Consider the following 18,644-nt stretch of genomic DNA (forward strand, 5'->3'; position numbering starts at 1 on the left):
TGCTTCCCATTTGCAGGAAATCTATTTTTCCATCCTCTCACTTTCAGCCTACATGTGTCTTTAGGTCTGAAGTGGGTTTCTTGTAGACAGCATATATTTATATGGGTCTTGATTTTGTATCCATTCAGCCAGTCTGTGTCTTTTGGTTGGAGCATTTAGTCCATTTACATTTAAAGTAATTATTGATATACATGTTCCTATTGCCATTTTCTTAATTGTTTGGGGTTGATTTTGTACATCTTTTTTATTCTCTTGTATTTCTTGACTATATAAGTCCCTTTAACATTTGTTGTCGGAGAAGGCGATGGCACCCCACTCCAGTACTCTTGCCTGGAAAATCCCATGGATGGAGGGGCCTGGTGGGCTGCAGTCCATGGAGTCACTAGGAGTCGGACATGACTGAGTGACTTCACTTTCACTTTTCACTTTCATGCATTGGAGAAGGAAATGGCAACTCACTCCAGCATTTTTGCCTGGAGAATCCCAGGGACGGGGGAGCCTGGTGGGCTGCCGTCTATGGGGTTGCACACAGTCGGACACGACTGAAGCAACTTAGCAGCAGCAGCAGCAGCAGCATTTGTTGTAAAGCTGGTTTGGTGGTACTGAATTCTCTTAACTTTTGCTTGTCTGAAAAGCTTTTTATTCCTGCATTAATTTTGAATGAGATCCTTGCCAGGTACAGTAATCTTGGCTGTAGATTTTTCCCTTTCAGTACTTTAAATACTTCCTGCCATTCTCCTCCCGCTTGCAGAGTTTCTGCTGAAAGATCAGCTGTTAAGAGTATGGGGTTTCCCTTGTATGTTACTTGTTGCTTCTCCCTTGCCGCTTTTAATATTCTTTCTTTGCATTTGGTCTTAGTTTGATTAGATTGTATGTCTCTTGGCATGTTTCTCCTTGTGTTTATCCTGTATGGGACTCTCTGTGCCTCTTGGACTTGATTTGACTATTTCCTTTTCCACGTTGGGGAAATTTTCAACTATAATCTCTTCAAAAATTTTCTCATACCCTTTCTTTTTCTCTTCTTCTTCTGGGACCCCTATAATTCAAAGGTTGGTACGTCTGATATTGTCCTAGAGGTCTCTGAGATTGTCTTCAGTTCTTTTCATTCTTTTTACTTTATTCTGCTATTCAGAAGTTATTTTTACCATTTTATCTTCTAGCTCACTGATTTGTTCTTCTGCTTCAGATATTCTGCTACTGATTCCTTCCAGAGTATTTTTAATTTCAGTAATTGTATTGTTTGTCTCTGTGTATTTATTTTTTAATTCTTCCAGTTCTTTGTTAATTGATTCTTGCATTTTCTCCATTTTGTTGTCAAGGTTTTTGATCATTTTTACTATTGTTATTCTGAATTCTTTTTCAGGTAGTTTGCCTATTTCCTCTTCATTTATTTGGACTTCTGTGTTTCTAGTTTGTTCCTTCATTTGTACAGTATTTCTCTGCCTTTTCATTATTTTTTTTAACTTATTGTGTTTGAGGTCTCCTTTTCCCAGGCTTCAAGGCTGAATTCTTTCTTCCTTTTCATTTTTGCCCTGATAAAGTTGGTCCAGGGGTTAGTGTGAGATTTGTGCTGATTTTTTGTTTGTTTGTTTGTTTGACCTCTGATGGGCAAGGCTGAGTGAGGGGGTAATCCTGTCTGCTGATGATTGGGTTTGTATTTTTGTTTTGTTTGTTATTTAGATGAGGAGTCCTGCACAGAGTGCTACTGGTGGTTGGGTGATGCTGGGTCTTGTATTCAAGTGGTTTCCTTTGTGTGAGTTCTCACTATCTGATACTCCCTAGGGCTACTTCTCTGGTAGTCTAGGGTCTTGGAGTCAGTGCTCCCACCCCAAAGGCTCAGGGCTTGATCTCGAGTTTTGCATGGTTCTATATATTCTTTCCTCTGGTCAGGTACTCCTGTCTGCTCTCAGCTGGTGTTCTGCATGCACTTCTGTGTTTGAAGGTGTATTTCTAATGTATCCATGGAGAGAGATGTACTCTACATCCAACTACTCCTTCATCATCTTATTCTCTCTAACACTGTGCTTTTTATGAACACAAATATTCTTATTCATAGGTATATCCTATGTACATCCATGGCAGAGCTAAATATTATATTAGCAAATCATAATTAAATGTTCTTTCCTAATCTAATGCTCATACTTGAAAGTAGAAAATTGGCATGGTCAGAAATATGTGAGCCAGAATCAGTCATTAGGCACATTCATTAATGATTTAGAATGTGATGTTCTTTTACCTTATCCATTGACCACTTGTCATGGGCATGTTCTGCATATTTGTTAATGAAGTATTCCAACTTCTCAGGAATTGTAATGCTATGAGAAAAACAAAGAAAAGAGGCTTGATTTTCATAGAATTTTCAGGGAATCATTCATAATTTATTCCACAGCTTATGACTGTTCATATCTCATTCAATGCAAAACTGTTAAAAAATTGGTTTAACAAGGTATTACTTTTCCATATGGTAGAAACAGTATGAGAAAAGTCAAGCGAATAAGGTTCTATCTGCTCATCTTATATTTATTCATACTTTATATCTTAATATAAATTATATACAATAAAAATTTAAATAGTATGAAAAAAATAATTTAAATGTATGCAAGAAAAGGACAATAGATTGCACCAATTTTTTTTTAATTTGAATGAAGATATAGTTAGATAAGGAGCTTAAAGACATACTTTACTCTCACATTGGTCCTTTGAAGTTATTCTTTTTTGATTTTAATCTCTTCTGCAACAACTATAAATGGGTAAAAGGCTGCTAAAATCTGATTTGTTACATTTTTTAAATGTACTAAAATTAATTTTAAGTTAATTGAATATAACCAGTGATGTGTTAATGATTTTAAATAATAATGATCTATATATAAATTCTAAGTGTTACTAATATGAACAATAGGGGAAAGCATTTAATCAATTCTTGCTTTATGATTTTGATAACATTTCTTCTTGAGTTCTTTCATGTTTAAATAAATATTTAATCTCTCAAACAGACATGAAGTCCATGCAGTTGGTGACCAAGTCTGATGGTAAATATAAGACTTGGTACTATTACATATATCTATCAATGAAAAACTAAGTATGCATATAATTCCATTCACTGATGAAAATAACTTATTAATGCAGTTAACTTTGAGAATAGAATTATAAGACCTGATATAATGAGGTTTACTGTTCTTTTCTCGCATGTTATTAGTTGGTAACTGAACTTTATTACACACATTTAAAAAACAATACGTAAAAATCATACAGATGTAGACACTACTGATATCACTATGCAAACCTAATCTGTTAAGAGGTCCCCAAAGGGGTAAACTGAGGTAAATTAATATACATGCCCAGCATTTACTCATTAATTGGATTCAATTAATCAACATCAAAGCCATGACACAGTTCTGATGTTATTTGAAAATTCTGGATTACATTGTATGTTAGCAAACCACAAACTTACCCACGTAGGAATGTGAACATGTGACATTTTGGTTTACTTACTTTAGAAGAGATACAAAGGATCAATCAATCACATAAGCCAAATACTGGGGGGTAGAGTCTTTTCTCACAGGACTGTCATCAAATACCAAACATGCAAATTTAAGGCATTATCAAACTAACGGCATACCACTTGGGTCAAAATTTTGATCTGGTTATGGAAGCTAAACCAGCTGGGGGGACACAAGAGGCCTGAAAGTTGAACACCCAAGTAAATTCAGATGCTGGGGATGATAACCACCAAGTGACTACCTTGCTAATACTGATCTTGCTGAGTGACTACAGAATGGATAAGACAATGTGGCACGAAGAACAGCCTCTTTGCAAGTGGGAAACCATGATTCTACTCAAAGATGGTAACAAAAACAAAAGTGCTGAGACCTCAAACACCTAACATACCCAAACACCTGATCTGCAGAACAATTTACACAACCAGGTCCATGGAAGAACTTCATAATGTTAGGTAACAGTGTATCTGTAGTTGAGATTGTCACACTGCACCCTCACTGCACGCTAAATTTTTCAGAGATATTCTCATTTGATATTCCGTTCACTTTCATGCTGTGTTTTATGAGGCTGAACACTGACTGCTAACCCCAGGCCTGGCTGAGATGTAGTGATGATGAATAATGCCCCATTGCTCGTAAGAAATAGCCTTGCCTGCATGCTGGAAACATCCTAGTCAAAGACTCTACACAGAGGTTGACTGAAATTACTAATTTAACATTTAGGGTAGAACTTCAACTAAAAAGATAACTGATATCCTTTCTTGATTCTCATGATTATAGATATAACCATGTGGTTACATACAGAGAATCCTGGTGATGTTAAGAGTGTATCTCTTAGGAGGTACATCTTATCAATTTCTGGTATTCATGTAACCATTAGTATTACTACTATCATTTCATCAAGTAAAGGGACCCCTATTAAAAGGATACCAATTCAAAGGGGGCATGGATGAGAGAAAGTTCACTTTAGTACCTTATTCAATTTCAGACTTCACACATCATTTACAATAAAAATCTGCTGCAATAGAAAGAGTCCATACTTTGAGGTATCAACAGGTTGTGGATTAAAGTTCCCTTCAGAATCCATTGATGACTGTTTTTCCATCATACTGACATAATTTGACTCCATGTAGTCTGGAGGCAAAGCTCCCGCAACTGCACTCAGGCAAGGCAGTGCCAGTTTGAAAAGTTCTTGTTCATATTTCTGGGAAGAAATGGAGGACCAAAAAAATAAATATCCCATTACAACTTGGCAAAAGTTGTCAACATGAGCACTGCGACTGACACGATGTTGTAAGAGAAAATCTGAATTACCTTCAGCTAACTCAATTCCCCCAAAGATTCTTTTTCTAGAAAACGGAAAGTGAAAGTGAAGTGTGAAGTTGCTCAGTCATGTCTGACTCTTTGTGATCCCGTGGACTATAGTCCACCAGGCTCCTCTGTCCATGGGATTCTCCAGGCAATAATAGTGGAGTGGGTTGCCATTTCCTGCCCCAGGGGATCTTCCCAACCCAGGGATCAAACCCAAGTCTCCTACATTGCAGGCAGATGCTTTAACTTCTGAGCCACCAGGAAAGCCCCAGAAAACGGAAAATATGGCCTTAAATCCCACCAAACATAAGAGAAACTGAAGCTTTTTACTGAAGTTGTAGCATAAAAAGAATAAAATCTTTGCTTCTCTAAAAGTTTGTTTTCCAATATGTGAAGTGAGGTGAACTTGAATATTCAAAGTGTACAATATGCTTTTACAACATAAACATGATTTCAGTCGAGGAGTACATTAGTTATAGTTTATCACAGCTAGTTACAGATTATTGCTGTACCACAGTATAAAGACTATATATGAAAACTACCTAAAGGATAACACCCAGAGAGTAAAAAATTTTAATTTTATACCTTGCATTTCAAGGTATAAAAAAAATTCTGAACAGAGAAACAACTTTTACAGGAAAAATGTATAACCAAAACTTCCAGGGAAAAGTATATTAGTTATATAGTTAAACTGTATTTACAGATTTTTAAAAAATCAAAAATAATAATTATTTTAAAGTTATCTCACTTTAAGTGCTTTTAAAGTGCAAATTCTTCTAAAAATACGTTCTACATGTTGTTTTAAAAGGACTCTCAGTTTCCCAAACACAATTCAACAAGAAAAAGCATTCAGATGTAGCTACCACATGTTGTCACAGATAAACTTCCTTTACTATGTAGCAAACTTCTGTTATACTAGTCCAGTCATCTGATAATGTCTATCTGGGAATTCAAACTGATTTTGATTAATGATTTAAGCATAAGCATAGCAAGCATGTTCTGATTTTCACTGAAATACTATGCTTCAGTTTCCTGAAAAGTGTACAAAACCATTCACCGCAAATATGGCAAATATTAGAGGATGTCATGTACTTAAAGCAAGAGTGAATGCAGACACTTAAGTCACCATAGCAGCAAAGTGTGAAAAGTCAATAAGGCTACTGGAATATTATAATTTTATGGGCTTTAATATTTAACATTTTTACATTTGACAAGATTTCTTCAGGCTTTATAAGATTGGGGAGGTGACTGATGAGGAAGGGTTTGAGTCCAAATAAGTCCAAATATACCAGAAACTGATCAATCCATGTGAATAATTTGCTAAAATGCTTAGCCATTTTCAAGTCAAAAAGTGTTGTAATTACAAGAAACATGTTACCATCATGACTATGAAAAGTCAATATAAATTGCATTCTCAACATTTGTTATAAAGAGAAAAAAACAAAACTATGTCAAGTCTTGCTAAGTAAAGGCAGCATCTCACTATTCTACTAGGAACACTTTCTTATCAAGGACCTATGGTTCTTCAATTATTTTATGATACAAATACATCCACAAAAGATTAAATTACCTTCTGAGACAGGGTAAATTACCTTTTGAGACAGGGCATCAAAGATGCCCCAGAACAGCTTTCTTGACAAATGAAGTTCTTCTTCTGAGGCAGCTCCAAAGTTGCCCCACCCTCCAGGCAGGCAGTAATATTTCCAGCATCTTTCATAATGATTTGTCAGCAGCTAGGTAGGAAAACAATTATAAGAGCACTGAACTAAAGACACTTCATTTTTTTTTTTTTCCATTTCCTCCCAATGGCATTCTAATGCCATGTAACAAGGCCAAGTGAAAGGAAACTACTCAATTCCATATGAATTCTTTTGGAAAACATTATTACCTTATATAGGATATCTCTTTAAGATTTAACACTGATTACAAGATAAAGACCAAACACCCAATTTCACAAATTATCTCGAAAAGAATTCTTTAGGAGGTTGTTTGGCTATCTATGTACTGAGATCTACTTTAGTTGCTATCATTTACTCATAATTTTATGACTTGTTGTCTCCTGGAATCCATGCATTTAACAAACTGATTGATGTCAGGGTGATCCAAAGGATACAGCACCTAAAATGTGCATTCTCAGGGGACAGTACCTCTGGATATTTTTGCTTCCTCTCTGCCTATCCTTAATCATTACACTTCATGATTCCATTATTTAGTAACTCTTTGGATAATGTATTCGTGATTAATAAACTAGGAAATAGTCACAACTAATTGCCAAATTAATAAAATGATCTTTATAAAGAAACTATATATTTTGGACTCTTACCTATATCTAAAAAGGAAAATAAACCGATAAGAGTTACTCCTATTAAAACTAACTACATATCTTGCTGTAGACATATTTTTTCTCACTTAGTATCCTTCTCAGTTACAAAACACACAATTTAGGAATCTCAAATGATGAAATACCGAGATGTAATTTGCTTGGAATAACATAGAACTATCTATAATGCAAAAGAGTTTTATCACATGAAGCGACCCTGTATCTTTTTTTAGGTATCTTCTAGCTCATTTGTACCAAGAAAATTCTATGTGACAAGCATTATCCCAGGTTAAAATGGGATTTTCAGCAAGGACAGAATTTACTTTGCAAAATTCATTAATTTGCGTAGGTTTATTAAACCAAAATTAATTTTCATAGAGAAAGACTGTTTTTGTTAAATACCTTGGTATGTTTAGTGTAATGGCAGCTCGAAAAATAGCAGCTCATTTTTATCTCAAACCTCTTTGTATAGCACTTATACTGTGTGGCCATGAGAAAAAAATATAATGCTTACCAGGTGGCAGAGCAGAGTGGTCATCTATAAAAAGTCCATTACAGGACAATGACCTCCATGCACAGACCATGCCACTAGATCATTTATTAGTATACACCTTTTTGGAAGGAATGATGCTAAAGCTGAAACTCCAATACTTTGGCCACCTTATGCTAAGAGTTAACTCATTGGAAAAGACTCTGATGCTGGGAGGGATTGGGGGCAGGAGGAGAAGGGGACGACAGAGGATGAGATGGCTGGATGGCATCACTGACTCGATAGATGTGAGTCTGAGTGAACTCCGGGAGTTGATGATGGATAGGGAAGCCTGGCATACTGCGGTTCATGGGGTCTCAAAGAGTCAGACACGACTGAGCAACTGAACTGAACTGAACATCTTAATCCTCAGTCGGGATTGGGATATTCAACGACAAGAAAATATTCCAAGTCAATAAGACAGAATGAGACTTGATCATTTCCTGTACAGAATAATAAAGCTGGGAAGCAAATACGTCAGGGAATTGTCTATACTCTATGGTAAACCGCAACTGCATATACATAAGGATTATTTTGAACCTTATGAGATGATATTTGGAAACTGTCATTTGATTACAGACTTAGAAAATGTTGTTTTTAAAAATCTATTCTTAATGACATGAGGTTGTTAATACTTTAGGCCAGGCCTATTACCATGTTTCCATGGCATATAAGAATATATTGGCTTGAGAATATATTGGCTCATCTTTTTCTTGTGGCCTGTTTTCTTTCCACTGATTTCTATTTCCACTGACATACAGTAAACCAATCTTAGGATTTCTCTGGCCTTTTATTACTTGTTTATTTAGGCTGATATACACACAAATACAACTTATATGTCCATTTCAATAACTGGAAGAAATTTTCCAGCATCCAATATTAAACATGATGAATTTAAGAAATGTACATATTGTAATAGGAAACAAAGTCAGAGTACCCAGTAATCAAATAACTACAAACATTTCCTGTACTTACCTTAAGAGGCATCTTTGCATGTTCATTTAATAATGGGACATCAAATACTAATCTTCTGAGTAAGTGTTGCATCATAGAAGGTCTCAATTGGCTGGTGGAACAAAGCTAATTTTAATAATGAATATCTAATAATGTTTAAACTAAGTAGATAATTCATTAAACCAGATTATACACCCCAAGAACCTATATCTACACTTCTCTTCAGATGATGTTAATTTTAGGTGTTCCTAATTCAAAGATTAACTGAGAGTTATGTAATTTCATAAAAGGTTATATTTCAAACTCATCTCTAGCTCCCTGATCTGAAAATCAACCTTCATTTGCTACAGCAGATGTTCCTTTTCAGCCCCTTCTCTTCTCACCAGTCATAACCACAGAGCCCACTGTTCCTATTAATTTAGTAAATGCTAGTCTCTCTTTTCAGTGGGTGCGAAGGGTCTCAGGGACTAGATCAGAAGCAGAAAGAGGAGGGAGTGTAGGAGCAAGAGGAAGAGAAAAAGACTAAGAAATTTTGCCAGAGGAGGAAGGGAAAGAAAACTAACACCCTATGACCATTTATTATTCTGGTAATCCCGAGTGCTTCACCTCATTTAATATTTTGAAAAAATCAGTGAGACAGGTTTTGATTCCATTTCACAGAATTGTAGGGTCGGGGAACTAAGATTATGAACTAATCTCTAACGTCTCTCAGTCCCATCTGGCTCCTACACCCATACACTCATTCCATTGTGAGTGAAAACCCTTCTTTCACCGATGTTCTGGACAGACTGCAAGCTTTCACCTCCGAGAGCTCCTGTCTATTAGAAAGAAACCAGTAACCTAGGTAGGGGTCTAAGAAATTGTCACTTGCACTTGTCAGAACTTCACAAGAAGATAAATGTTTCTGGATTTCATAGTAAGACCCTTGATTTTCATCACTGTCAAACATAGGTCATACTTTCCTATTATTACTATAATACTAGATTTTTTTTTACCTTTAATAAGTCTCTTTTTTCTCTTTTCTCTTCTAGAAGAGGAGTTAAAACCATTACACACAGTTGAAAGGTTAATCCTACACTAACACAGAAAGGGATTCCCCATACAACCACCTCACCCACCAACATCCAGAACAGCATCATCAGTCCAACACCATATTCAATGGCTAGATACCTATAGAGTCTTGGAGGAACACTCCTGAATTTGATCAGGAGCAAGAGTGCTCTGGTAAGACTCATAACTCGGTACACGACAATGACTAACGTGAATTAATTTTTTGGTCTGGAAATTGTTGCTAACATTCATAACAATCTTTCAAGGACCACAGAGTAAATTCTCTCATTTAAAGAAACATGAAATCGATTTCACAGTCCACTTACCCACAAATAGAGAGCAAACACACTTCTATGGAATCCCGTTGAGCTTTGGTAAGTGAGCAGCCCTTAGAAAGCCTGTACACAGTGTGAAGTAATGAGTCAATGAGAGAAGCATGGTGCTCGGTGCCAGCAAAAAGAGGAGCACACCTTGTTAACAAGGGTAACACGGCTGTGCACAGGTACCGATTGAGCGCCAGGGCCATGTCTGTAGCACTCAAAGCAGCCTGGAAGGGAATTGGAGAGGAGACTGTCATTTGCGTTGGTCAGGAGACAACTTTCAAAGGGATCATATGTGTGGACATGTTATTTCACTATCCAGAAATTTACAAAAGTATGTAATATAGAAATGGATTCCTCTGTTATAGCTTTAACTGTGGTTCATATACTTTTTTTTTTTACCACTAAAAACAACAGATTTTCAATTGCTCATCAACAGATAAAAATGAATGAAATAATATCTATCTCTGCAAAAAGCCACAGAAGTTCATGTTCTATAATAAAATGTCAAAGGTAGAATGGATGAAAGATGAAAGATGCTAATGATATCGAAGAGTGGGAGAGTCTCCCTTTACTAGGAGAGGACAAAGAAAGGAGTTTATTATCACAGTAAATTTCAAACACTTTATACTCATGTTGTATATATACTCATCGTATTTATACTCATGTCAATCAGAATCAACAATCAAAGGTTGATTGTTTTACCATGTTATCATCTGTGATACTTGGGTTCAGAAATTCACATGAACACAACCAAAAAAAGAAAAAATAATTCAGTTTCATTTTTCTGATTCTCCTCTCACGGTTTTCATGTGGGAGCTATTGCCAACTCAAGATCTGATTTCCTCTGATATCAACAAGACATATAATTGAGAATAAAACAAGGTATTATTACAACTACTAGAATAACATTTAGCATTCCAGCTTATTTTAAAAATGTTTCAAATAGTAGAACATTTACACTGATGTTGGCAGGTTCTTGACATGGGCTACTGATCTCACAAAGCAGATTTTAATCTATATGTACATTAAAAAATGAATACGCCAGAGTGATACTGTAGTTGGAAAGACTTAACAATGCTCACTAGACCTTTTTAATACTTTAATTGCTTTTACTGAGATGCACAATTATTTATGTGGACTTAGAAGTTGAACAGGAACCACTGTGACCGCCCTAATTAGAGTTATATAAACTTCTTACTGTCTTCCATTGCACTGATAAGAATTTTTACTGTCCTCTTCAGGTTGTACATTTTCTCCACTATTCAGTAAATTCCTTGAGGATATAGTCTATCTTATTTTCTATTTACTCTCTGCTACCCTAAAAAAATTGGCACTTGATAAACATGTGGGGGCAATGAATGAATGAATGACTATATCTGTGAAAGAATATCAGATGGCAGAGACTGAAGAGTTAAAAGTTGCAGAAGTCATCCGTTCAAATCATTACCGTGTCTAAAGAAGCAGCAGCCCGGAGATCTGGCAGAAAGCCAACCTCGAGAAGATGGAGGAGGAAATCTTGAACCTCAATTCCATAGACCCTGTCAAGGAACAAAACCATGGCTGCCTTGTGGTCTGGACAAAACCCCGCAGACATGTCAGGCTCCACCACATTCCCATCTAAAAGAGAGAAGGTGATACACTGTTGTTAATGGCCATGCCATCCATGAAAATTGATGACAACTGGCTACTTTCCAGACTGCTCATGTTGTAAATAAAGTTACCAGTTGAATGTTTTTCTGTTCTTCTAATACATTCAAGCAAGGGCAGGAAATATGGCAGTGCACTGTAAATCCATGGTCATTTAAATGCTATTTTAGCATCCATTTGTTAATTGTATATGTGATTAGGACAGAGTATTATGCCAGATTCTGAGAAGGAAACAAAATGCCATCCATAATCCAAATTATAAAACTAGGGGTAAACATCCTAAAAGCTAATATGTAAAGCAAGGTTTGCAGTCTTTTCAAAGCAAGAGCCTCTTTAAAACATTAAGACTCACGTACTCTATGTGATAATCATGGTACATTTACATCATTTACATATATATGGCTTAAAGAATTATAAAATAATGAACAAAACTCTATGAACCAGTTTGCCTTTCAAATGAAATGTTTCATTAATCATAATAGCATTTAATACCATGTAAAACAATCCCAGGGACGGGGAAGCCTGGTGGGCTGCCGTCTATGGGGTCACACAGAGTTGGACACGACTGAAGTGACTTAGCAGCAGTAGCAATAGCAAAACATATTTGAGAGCCATATTATTTTCTCTATCAACAGTCAACACTTGATGCCTATACAGTGGAGTGAATTCCTTAGTATAACTCCATAGATTCATAGATGGGATCACCGAAAGGAAGAATTAGGGAATTATGTGCCAATTCAAAATACTGGAGAACAAACTTGTTTTCTGTTTGACGATGGGATAGTTATGCCAAATTGCTGCTGAAATACACTGAAAGAGTCCACAAATTATATCACAGAATTTTTAACACTGATGCACATGTTGAAAAAAAGCAGTCCCCTGAGAAAGATGATACATGACCATCCCAACCTGAAATAACAAAGTCACAGCATTTTTGTTTTCATTCATACTCAATGACTGAGTCTGATCATAAAAATGAACAAAAGGTATTTTAAAGAAACTTGGATTGAAGGCTAATACCAAAGTATTTCCACGCCTTACAACAAACAATATAACTAATATCTTCCTTCCTGTAATTATTAATACAAGAACAACAACTCTTGACATTTGTGTTGTTGTCAGTTATTCTGTTAGGAATGTTCCAGACACAATCTCATAAAATGTTCACAAGTATGAAGGGGTATTATTATTATTATCTTCCTTTAACACAAGATAAAAATCAATTTTCAGAAAAGTTAGCTAACTTGTCCAAGGTTATGTATCTAGTCATTGGCAAACTTTAAACTAAGTAAAATTGCATTTAAAAATCCACCCCAGGTCATTTAATCCCTACATTAAATCAGCAAGCTCTAATGAGACTGAATTGGAGTAAGAAATGCCAGCTGCACGGCTTTACTCTGCGGTCCCTTCATTATTCATCCACCTGAAATTATTGGCTCAGACAATCTGTGGAAATCTGCTCTGACCAAGAGCTGCAGGAAAAGAACATCTATTTTTGAGATTAGATACCTGACCCTTACATTTTCTAAACTCCTCCTTCTTTCATTATCATTTTGGGCTAGGATAAGTATAATAAAAATTTTTTAAACTGGTAAAAACTGGTCCATCAAAAAGTCTATGAACCATAAATGCTGGAGAGGGTGTGGAGAAAAGGGAACCCTCCTACATTAGTAGGAATGTATATCGGTGTACCCACTATGGAGAACAGTGTAGAGGTTTCTTAAATAACTAAAAATAGAACTACCATATGACCCAGAAATCCCACTCCTGGACAAATCCATAATTCAAATATATAACACACCTCATGTTTGGAGCAGCACTATTTATGATAGCCAGGAAGCAACCTAAGTGTTCACTGACAGATGAAAGGATAAAGAAGATGTACTACATACAAACAATGGACTATTAGCCATAAAAAGAATGAAATAATTGTTGCATTGGAGCAACATGGATGAACCTGGAGACTACCATACTAAGTAAAGTAACTCAAAGACAAATGTCACTTACATGCAGAATCTAAAAAATGATACAAACCAACTGATTTTCAAAACAGAAACCAACTTAGAGACTTAGTAAACAAACTTGGGGTTACCAAAGGGGAAAGGTGGGGAAGGGAGGGATAAATTATGAGGTTGGGATCAATATATACACATTAGTATATACTGGCTTCCCTGATGGTTCAGTGATAAAGAATCTGCCTGCCATGCAGGAGATGAGAGTTAAATCATTGGGTTGGGAAGATCCCTTGGAGAAGGAAACAGTAACCAGTTCCAGTATTCTTGCCTGGAGAATCTCTTGGATAGAGGAGCCGGGCAGGCTACAGTCCATAGGGGTCACAAAGAATCAGACATGACTTAGTGACTGAACAAAAACAACTCCTATACACAAAATAGATAATCAATAAGGACCTACTGTATAGCACAGGGGACTCTATTCAATACTCTGTAATTACCTCAATGGGGAAAGAATCCTAAAAGAATATATAAATATATGTGTGTGTGTATAACTGAATCAATTTTCTATACTTTTGAAAATAACACAATATTGTAAAGCAACTATAATATAAAATAAAAATGTTAAAAAATCTCAGACTTAGGAAAACAATGTATGAAAAAGGCTTTAGCTTTATATACTAAATACAAAACAGAAATTATCACTGATAACTGGTGATGCTTAAAGAACCAACTGATATGCCAATGAAACATAAGAATATTGATGGTTTGAGTTTTAAAGTTGGTTTAAGGTGTAACACAGCAAAACAAAGACATAAAAGTTTCTCTCTACTGTTCTCCATTTGTTGTTATTTAGTCGCTAAGTCACACCAACTCTTTATGACCCCAGAGACTATAGCCCTCCAAACTCCTCTGTCCATGGGATTTCCCAGTCAAGAATGCCAGAGTGTGTTGCCATTTCCTTCTCCAAGAGATCTTCCTGAACCAGAAATTGAATCTATGTCTCCTGCACTGGCAGGCTGATGCTTTACCATTGAGCCACCATGTAAGTGCAACATTCTCAACAGAGGTTAAATAAAAAATGCAGAACAATGACCAGTAGATGGCATTTAAAAAATTAACTTTGACTGTGATTATGATAGCTCGTACACAAAATTCTATAATCCCAAGTTAGGCAATATACTTCATTGTCGTTATCCAGTCGCTCAGAGTTGTATCCGACTCTGTGACCCCATGGACTCCAGCACCCCAGGCTTCCCTGTCCTTCACTATCTCCGGGAGTTTGCTCAAACTCATGTCCATCAAATCAATGATACAATCCAACCATCTCATCCGCTGTCATCCTCTTCTCCTCCTGCCTTCAGTCTTTCCCAGCATCAGAGTCCTTTCCAATGAGTCGGCTCTTCATATCAGGTGGCCAAAGTATTGGAGCTTCAGCATCAGCCCTTCCAATGAATATTCAGGATTGATTTCCTTTAGGACTGACGGGTATGGTCTTCTTGCGGTCCAAGGGACTCTCAAGAGTCTTCTCCAATACCACAGTTCAAAAGGACCAATTCTTTGGCACTCAGCTTTCTTTAATGGTCCAACTTCCACATCCGTACATGACTACTGGAAAAACCATAGCTTTGACTATACAGACCTCTGTCGGCAAAATGATGTCTCTGCATTTCATTATGCTGTCTAGGTTGGTCACAGCTTTTCTTCCAAGAAGTGTCTTTTATTTTCATGGCTACAGTCACGATATGCAGGGATTTTGGAGCCCAAGAGAATAAAGTCTGTCACTGTTTCCATTTTTTCCCCCATTTATTTGGCATGAAGTGATGGGATTGGATGTCATGATCTTAGTTTTTTGAAGGCTGAGTTTTAAGCCAGCTTTTTCACTCTTCTTTTTCACTTTCATCTAAAGGCTCTTTAGTTCCTCTTCATTTTCTGCTATAAGAGTGGTGTTATCTGCATATCTGAGGTTATTGATATTTCTCCCAGCATTCTGGATTCCAGCTTATGATTCATCTGGCCCGGTATTTTGCATAATGTACTCTGCATATAAGTTAAGTAAGTAGGGTGACTACTTATTTGAGCTATTTCAAATCCTGAAAGATGATGCTTTGAAAGTGCTGCACTCAATATGCCAGCAAATTTGGAAAACTCAGCAGTGGCCACAGGACTGGAAAAGGTCAGTTTTTATTCCAATCCCAAAGAAAGGCAATGCCAAAGAATGCTCAAACTACCGCACAATTGCACTCATCTCACACGCTAGTAAAGTAATACTCAAAATTCTCCAAGCCAGGCTTCAGCAATATGTGAACCATGAACTTCCAGACGTTCAAGCTGGTTTTAGAAAAGGCAGAGGAACCAGAGATCAAATTGCCAACATCCGCTGGATCATGGAAAAAGCAAGAGAGTTCCAGAAAAACATCTATTTCTGCTTTATTGACTATGCCAAAGCCTTTGACTGTGTGGATCACAATAAACTGTGGAAAATTCTGAAAGAGATGGGAATACCAGACCACTTGATCTGCCTCTTGAGAAATCTGTATGAAGGTCAGGAAGCAACAGTTAGAACTGGACATGGAACAAAAGACTGGTTCCAAATACGAAAAGGAGTACGTCAAGGCTGTATATTGTCACCCTGCTTATTTAACTTATATGCAGAGTACATCATGAGAAATGCTGGGCCGGAAGAAGCACAAGCTGGAATCAAGATTGCCGGGAGAAATATCAATAACCTCAGATATGCAGAGGACACCACCCTTATGGCAGAAAGTGAAAAGGAACTAAAAAGCCTCTTGATGGACGTGAAAGAGGAGAGTGAAAAAGTTAGCTCAAAGCTCAGCATTCAGAAAACGAAGATCATGGCATCTGGTCCCATCACTTCATGGGAAATAGATGAGGAAACAGTGTCAGACTTTATTTTTTGGGGCTCCAAAATCATGGCAGATGGTGACTGCAGCCATGAAATTAAAAGACGCTTCCTCCTTGGAAGAAAAGTTATGACCAACCTAGATAGCATATTGAAAAGCAGAGACATTACTTTGCCAACAAAGGTCCGTCTAGTCAAGGCTATGGTTTTTCCAGTGGTCATGTAAGGATGTGAGAGTTGGACTGTGAAGAAAGCTGAGCACTGAAGAATTGATGCTTTTGAACTGTAGTGTTGGAGAAGACTCTTGAGACTTGGACTGCAAGGAGATCCAACCAGTCCATTCTGAAGGAGAGCACTCCTGGGATTTCTTTGGAAGGAATGATGCTAAAGCTGAAAGCCCAGTACTTTGGCCACCTCATGGGAAGAGTTGCCTCAATTGGAAAAGATTCTGATGCTGGGAGGGATTGAGGGCAGGAGGAGAAGGGGACAACAGAGAATGAGATGGCTGGATGGTATCACTGACTCAATGGATGTGAGTCTGAGTGAACTCTGGGAGTCGGTTATGGACAGGGAGGCCTGGCGTGCTGCGATTCATGGGGTCGCAAAGATTTGGAAACCACTGAGTGACTGAACTGAACTGAACTGAAGTAGGGTGACAATATACAGCCTTGACATACTCCTTTCCCAATTTGGAACAAGTCTGTTGTTCCATGTTCAGTTCTAACTGTTGCTTCTTGACCTGCATACAGGATTCACAAGAGGCAGGTAAGGTGGTCTGGTATTTCCATCTTTTTAAGTATTTTCCACAATTTGTTGTGATCCACACAGTCAAAGGCTCTAGTGTAGTCACCGAAGCAGAAGTAGATATTTTTCTAGAATTACCTTGCCTTTTCTATGATCCACCAGTTGTTGGCAATTTGATCTCTTGTTCCTCCACCTTTTCTAAATCCTGTTTGTCCATATGAAAGTTCTCAGTTCGTGTACTGTTGAAGCCTAGCTTGAAGGATTTGAGCATAATCTTGCTAGTGTGTGAAATGAATGCAACTGTGTGGTAGTTTGAACATTCTTATAGCTCATATTTCTGACCAAAAAAAAGCATAACTTTATTATAACACAACAAGGTGGAACAGGAAAGAAACTAACTAGAAAAATCTAAAAAGTTAGTAAAGAGAGAAGAAAGAGGCACATTGCAGTTCATGAGGTCGCAGAGTCGGACACAAGTTAGCGACCAAATAACAACAATAATAAAAGATAGTTGGAGTAAAGGAGGTCTATTGTGACTTTCGGAGCAATTCTGAAAGAGATATCTGAACACTCATACAATCCTTGTTCTTAGTTCCTCGTTATTATTAATTTCAAACGTAACATCTAGCGTTTCTTTATTTCCTAGTCTGTGTCACTGGTATTATTCGTATATTTTATCCTAAGTGTATCAATTTTGTGGCTCAAAATGTAGGGGAAAGACAAAATATTTTAAATAAGTAAATGAACATGAGTTAGAAGTGAAGTGAAAGAGGTAAATGAGGACAGTCTCCTTAAAACAAGAAAAAGAAACTGCCTAAAGTGGGGAATGAGAGACCTGACAAAACACGGTCCACGTGAGAAGAGAATGGCAAACCACTTCAGTGTTCTTGCCTTGAGAACCGCATGAACAGCATGAAAAGGCAAAAAGATAGGACGCTGAGGGATGAACTCCTCAGCTTGATAGGTGCCCAAAATGCTACTGGAGATCAGTGGAGAAATGAGTCCAGAGAGAATGAAGAGACGGAGCCAAAATAAAAACAACACCCAGTTGTGGATTTGACTGGTGATAGAAGTAAAGTCCAATGCTGTAAAGAGCAATATTGCATAGGAACCTGGAATGTTAGGTCCATGAATCAAGGCAAATGGGAAGTGGTCAAACAGGAGACAGCAAGACTGAACATCAACATTTTAGGAATTAGCTAACTAAAATGGAGTGGAATCGGTGAATTTAACTCAGATGACGATTTTATCTGCTACTATGGGCAAGAATCCCTTAGAAGAAATGGAGTAGCCATCATAGTCAACAAAAGAGTCCAAAATGCAGTACTTGGATGCAATCTCAAAAACAACAAAATGATCTCTGTTCATTTCCAAGCCAAAACCATTCAGTATCACAGTAATCCAAGTCTATGCCCCGACCACTAATGCTGAAGAAGCTGAAGTTGAACGGTTCT

General features: G+C 37.1%; 1 protein-coding gene across 1 annotated transcript in view; it reads right to left on the minus strand.

Moving 5' to 3' along the window:
* Positions 1 to 18,644, minus strand: part of RYR2 (ryanodine receptor 2) — an 819,609-nt gene that overhangs the window by 208,504 nt on the left and 592,461 nt on the right. The window contains exons 49-54 of the mRNA XM_070364567.1: positions 11,432 to 11,601; positions 9,988 to 10,208; positions 8,633 to 8,723; positions 6,401 to 6,541; positions 4,538 to 4,701; positions 2,237 to 2,315 (exon numbers count right to left, since the gene is read on the minus strand). Of these exons, the coding sequence (XP_070220668.1) occupies positions 2,237 to 2,315; positions 4,538 to 4,701; positions 6,401 to 6,541; positions 8,633 to 8,723; positions 9,988 to 10,208; positions 11,432 to 11,601 (866 nt within the window). The remainder of the gene's footprint in view (positions 1 to 2,236; positions 2,316 to 4,537; positions 4,702 to 6,400; positions 6,542 to 8,632; positions 8,724 to 9,987; positions 10,209 to 11,431; positions 11,602 to 18,644) is intronic.

The sequence above is a fragment of the Bos mutus genome, chromosome 28 (assembly GCF_027580195.1).
Source record: "Bos mutus isolate GX-2022 chromosome 28, NWIPB_WYAK_1.1, whole genome shotgun sequence".
Taxonomy (NCBI): domain Eukaryota; kingdom Metazoa; phylum Chordata; class Mammalia; order Artiodactyla; family Bovidae; genus Bos; species Bos mutus.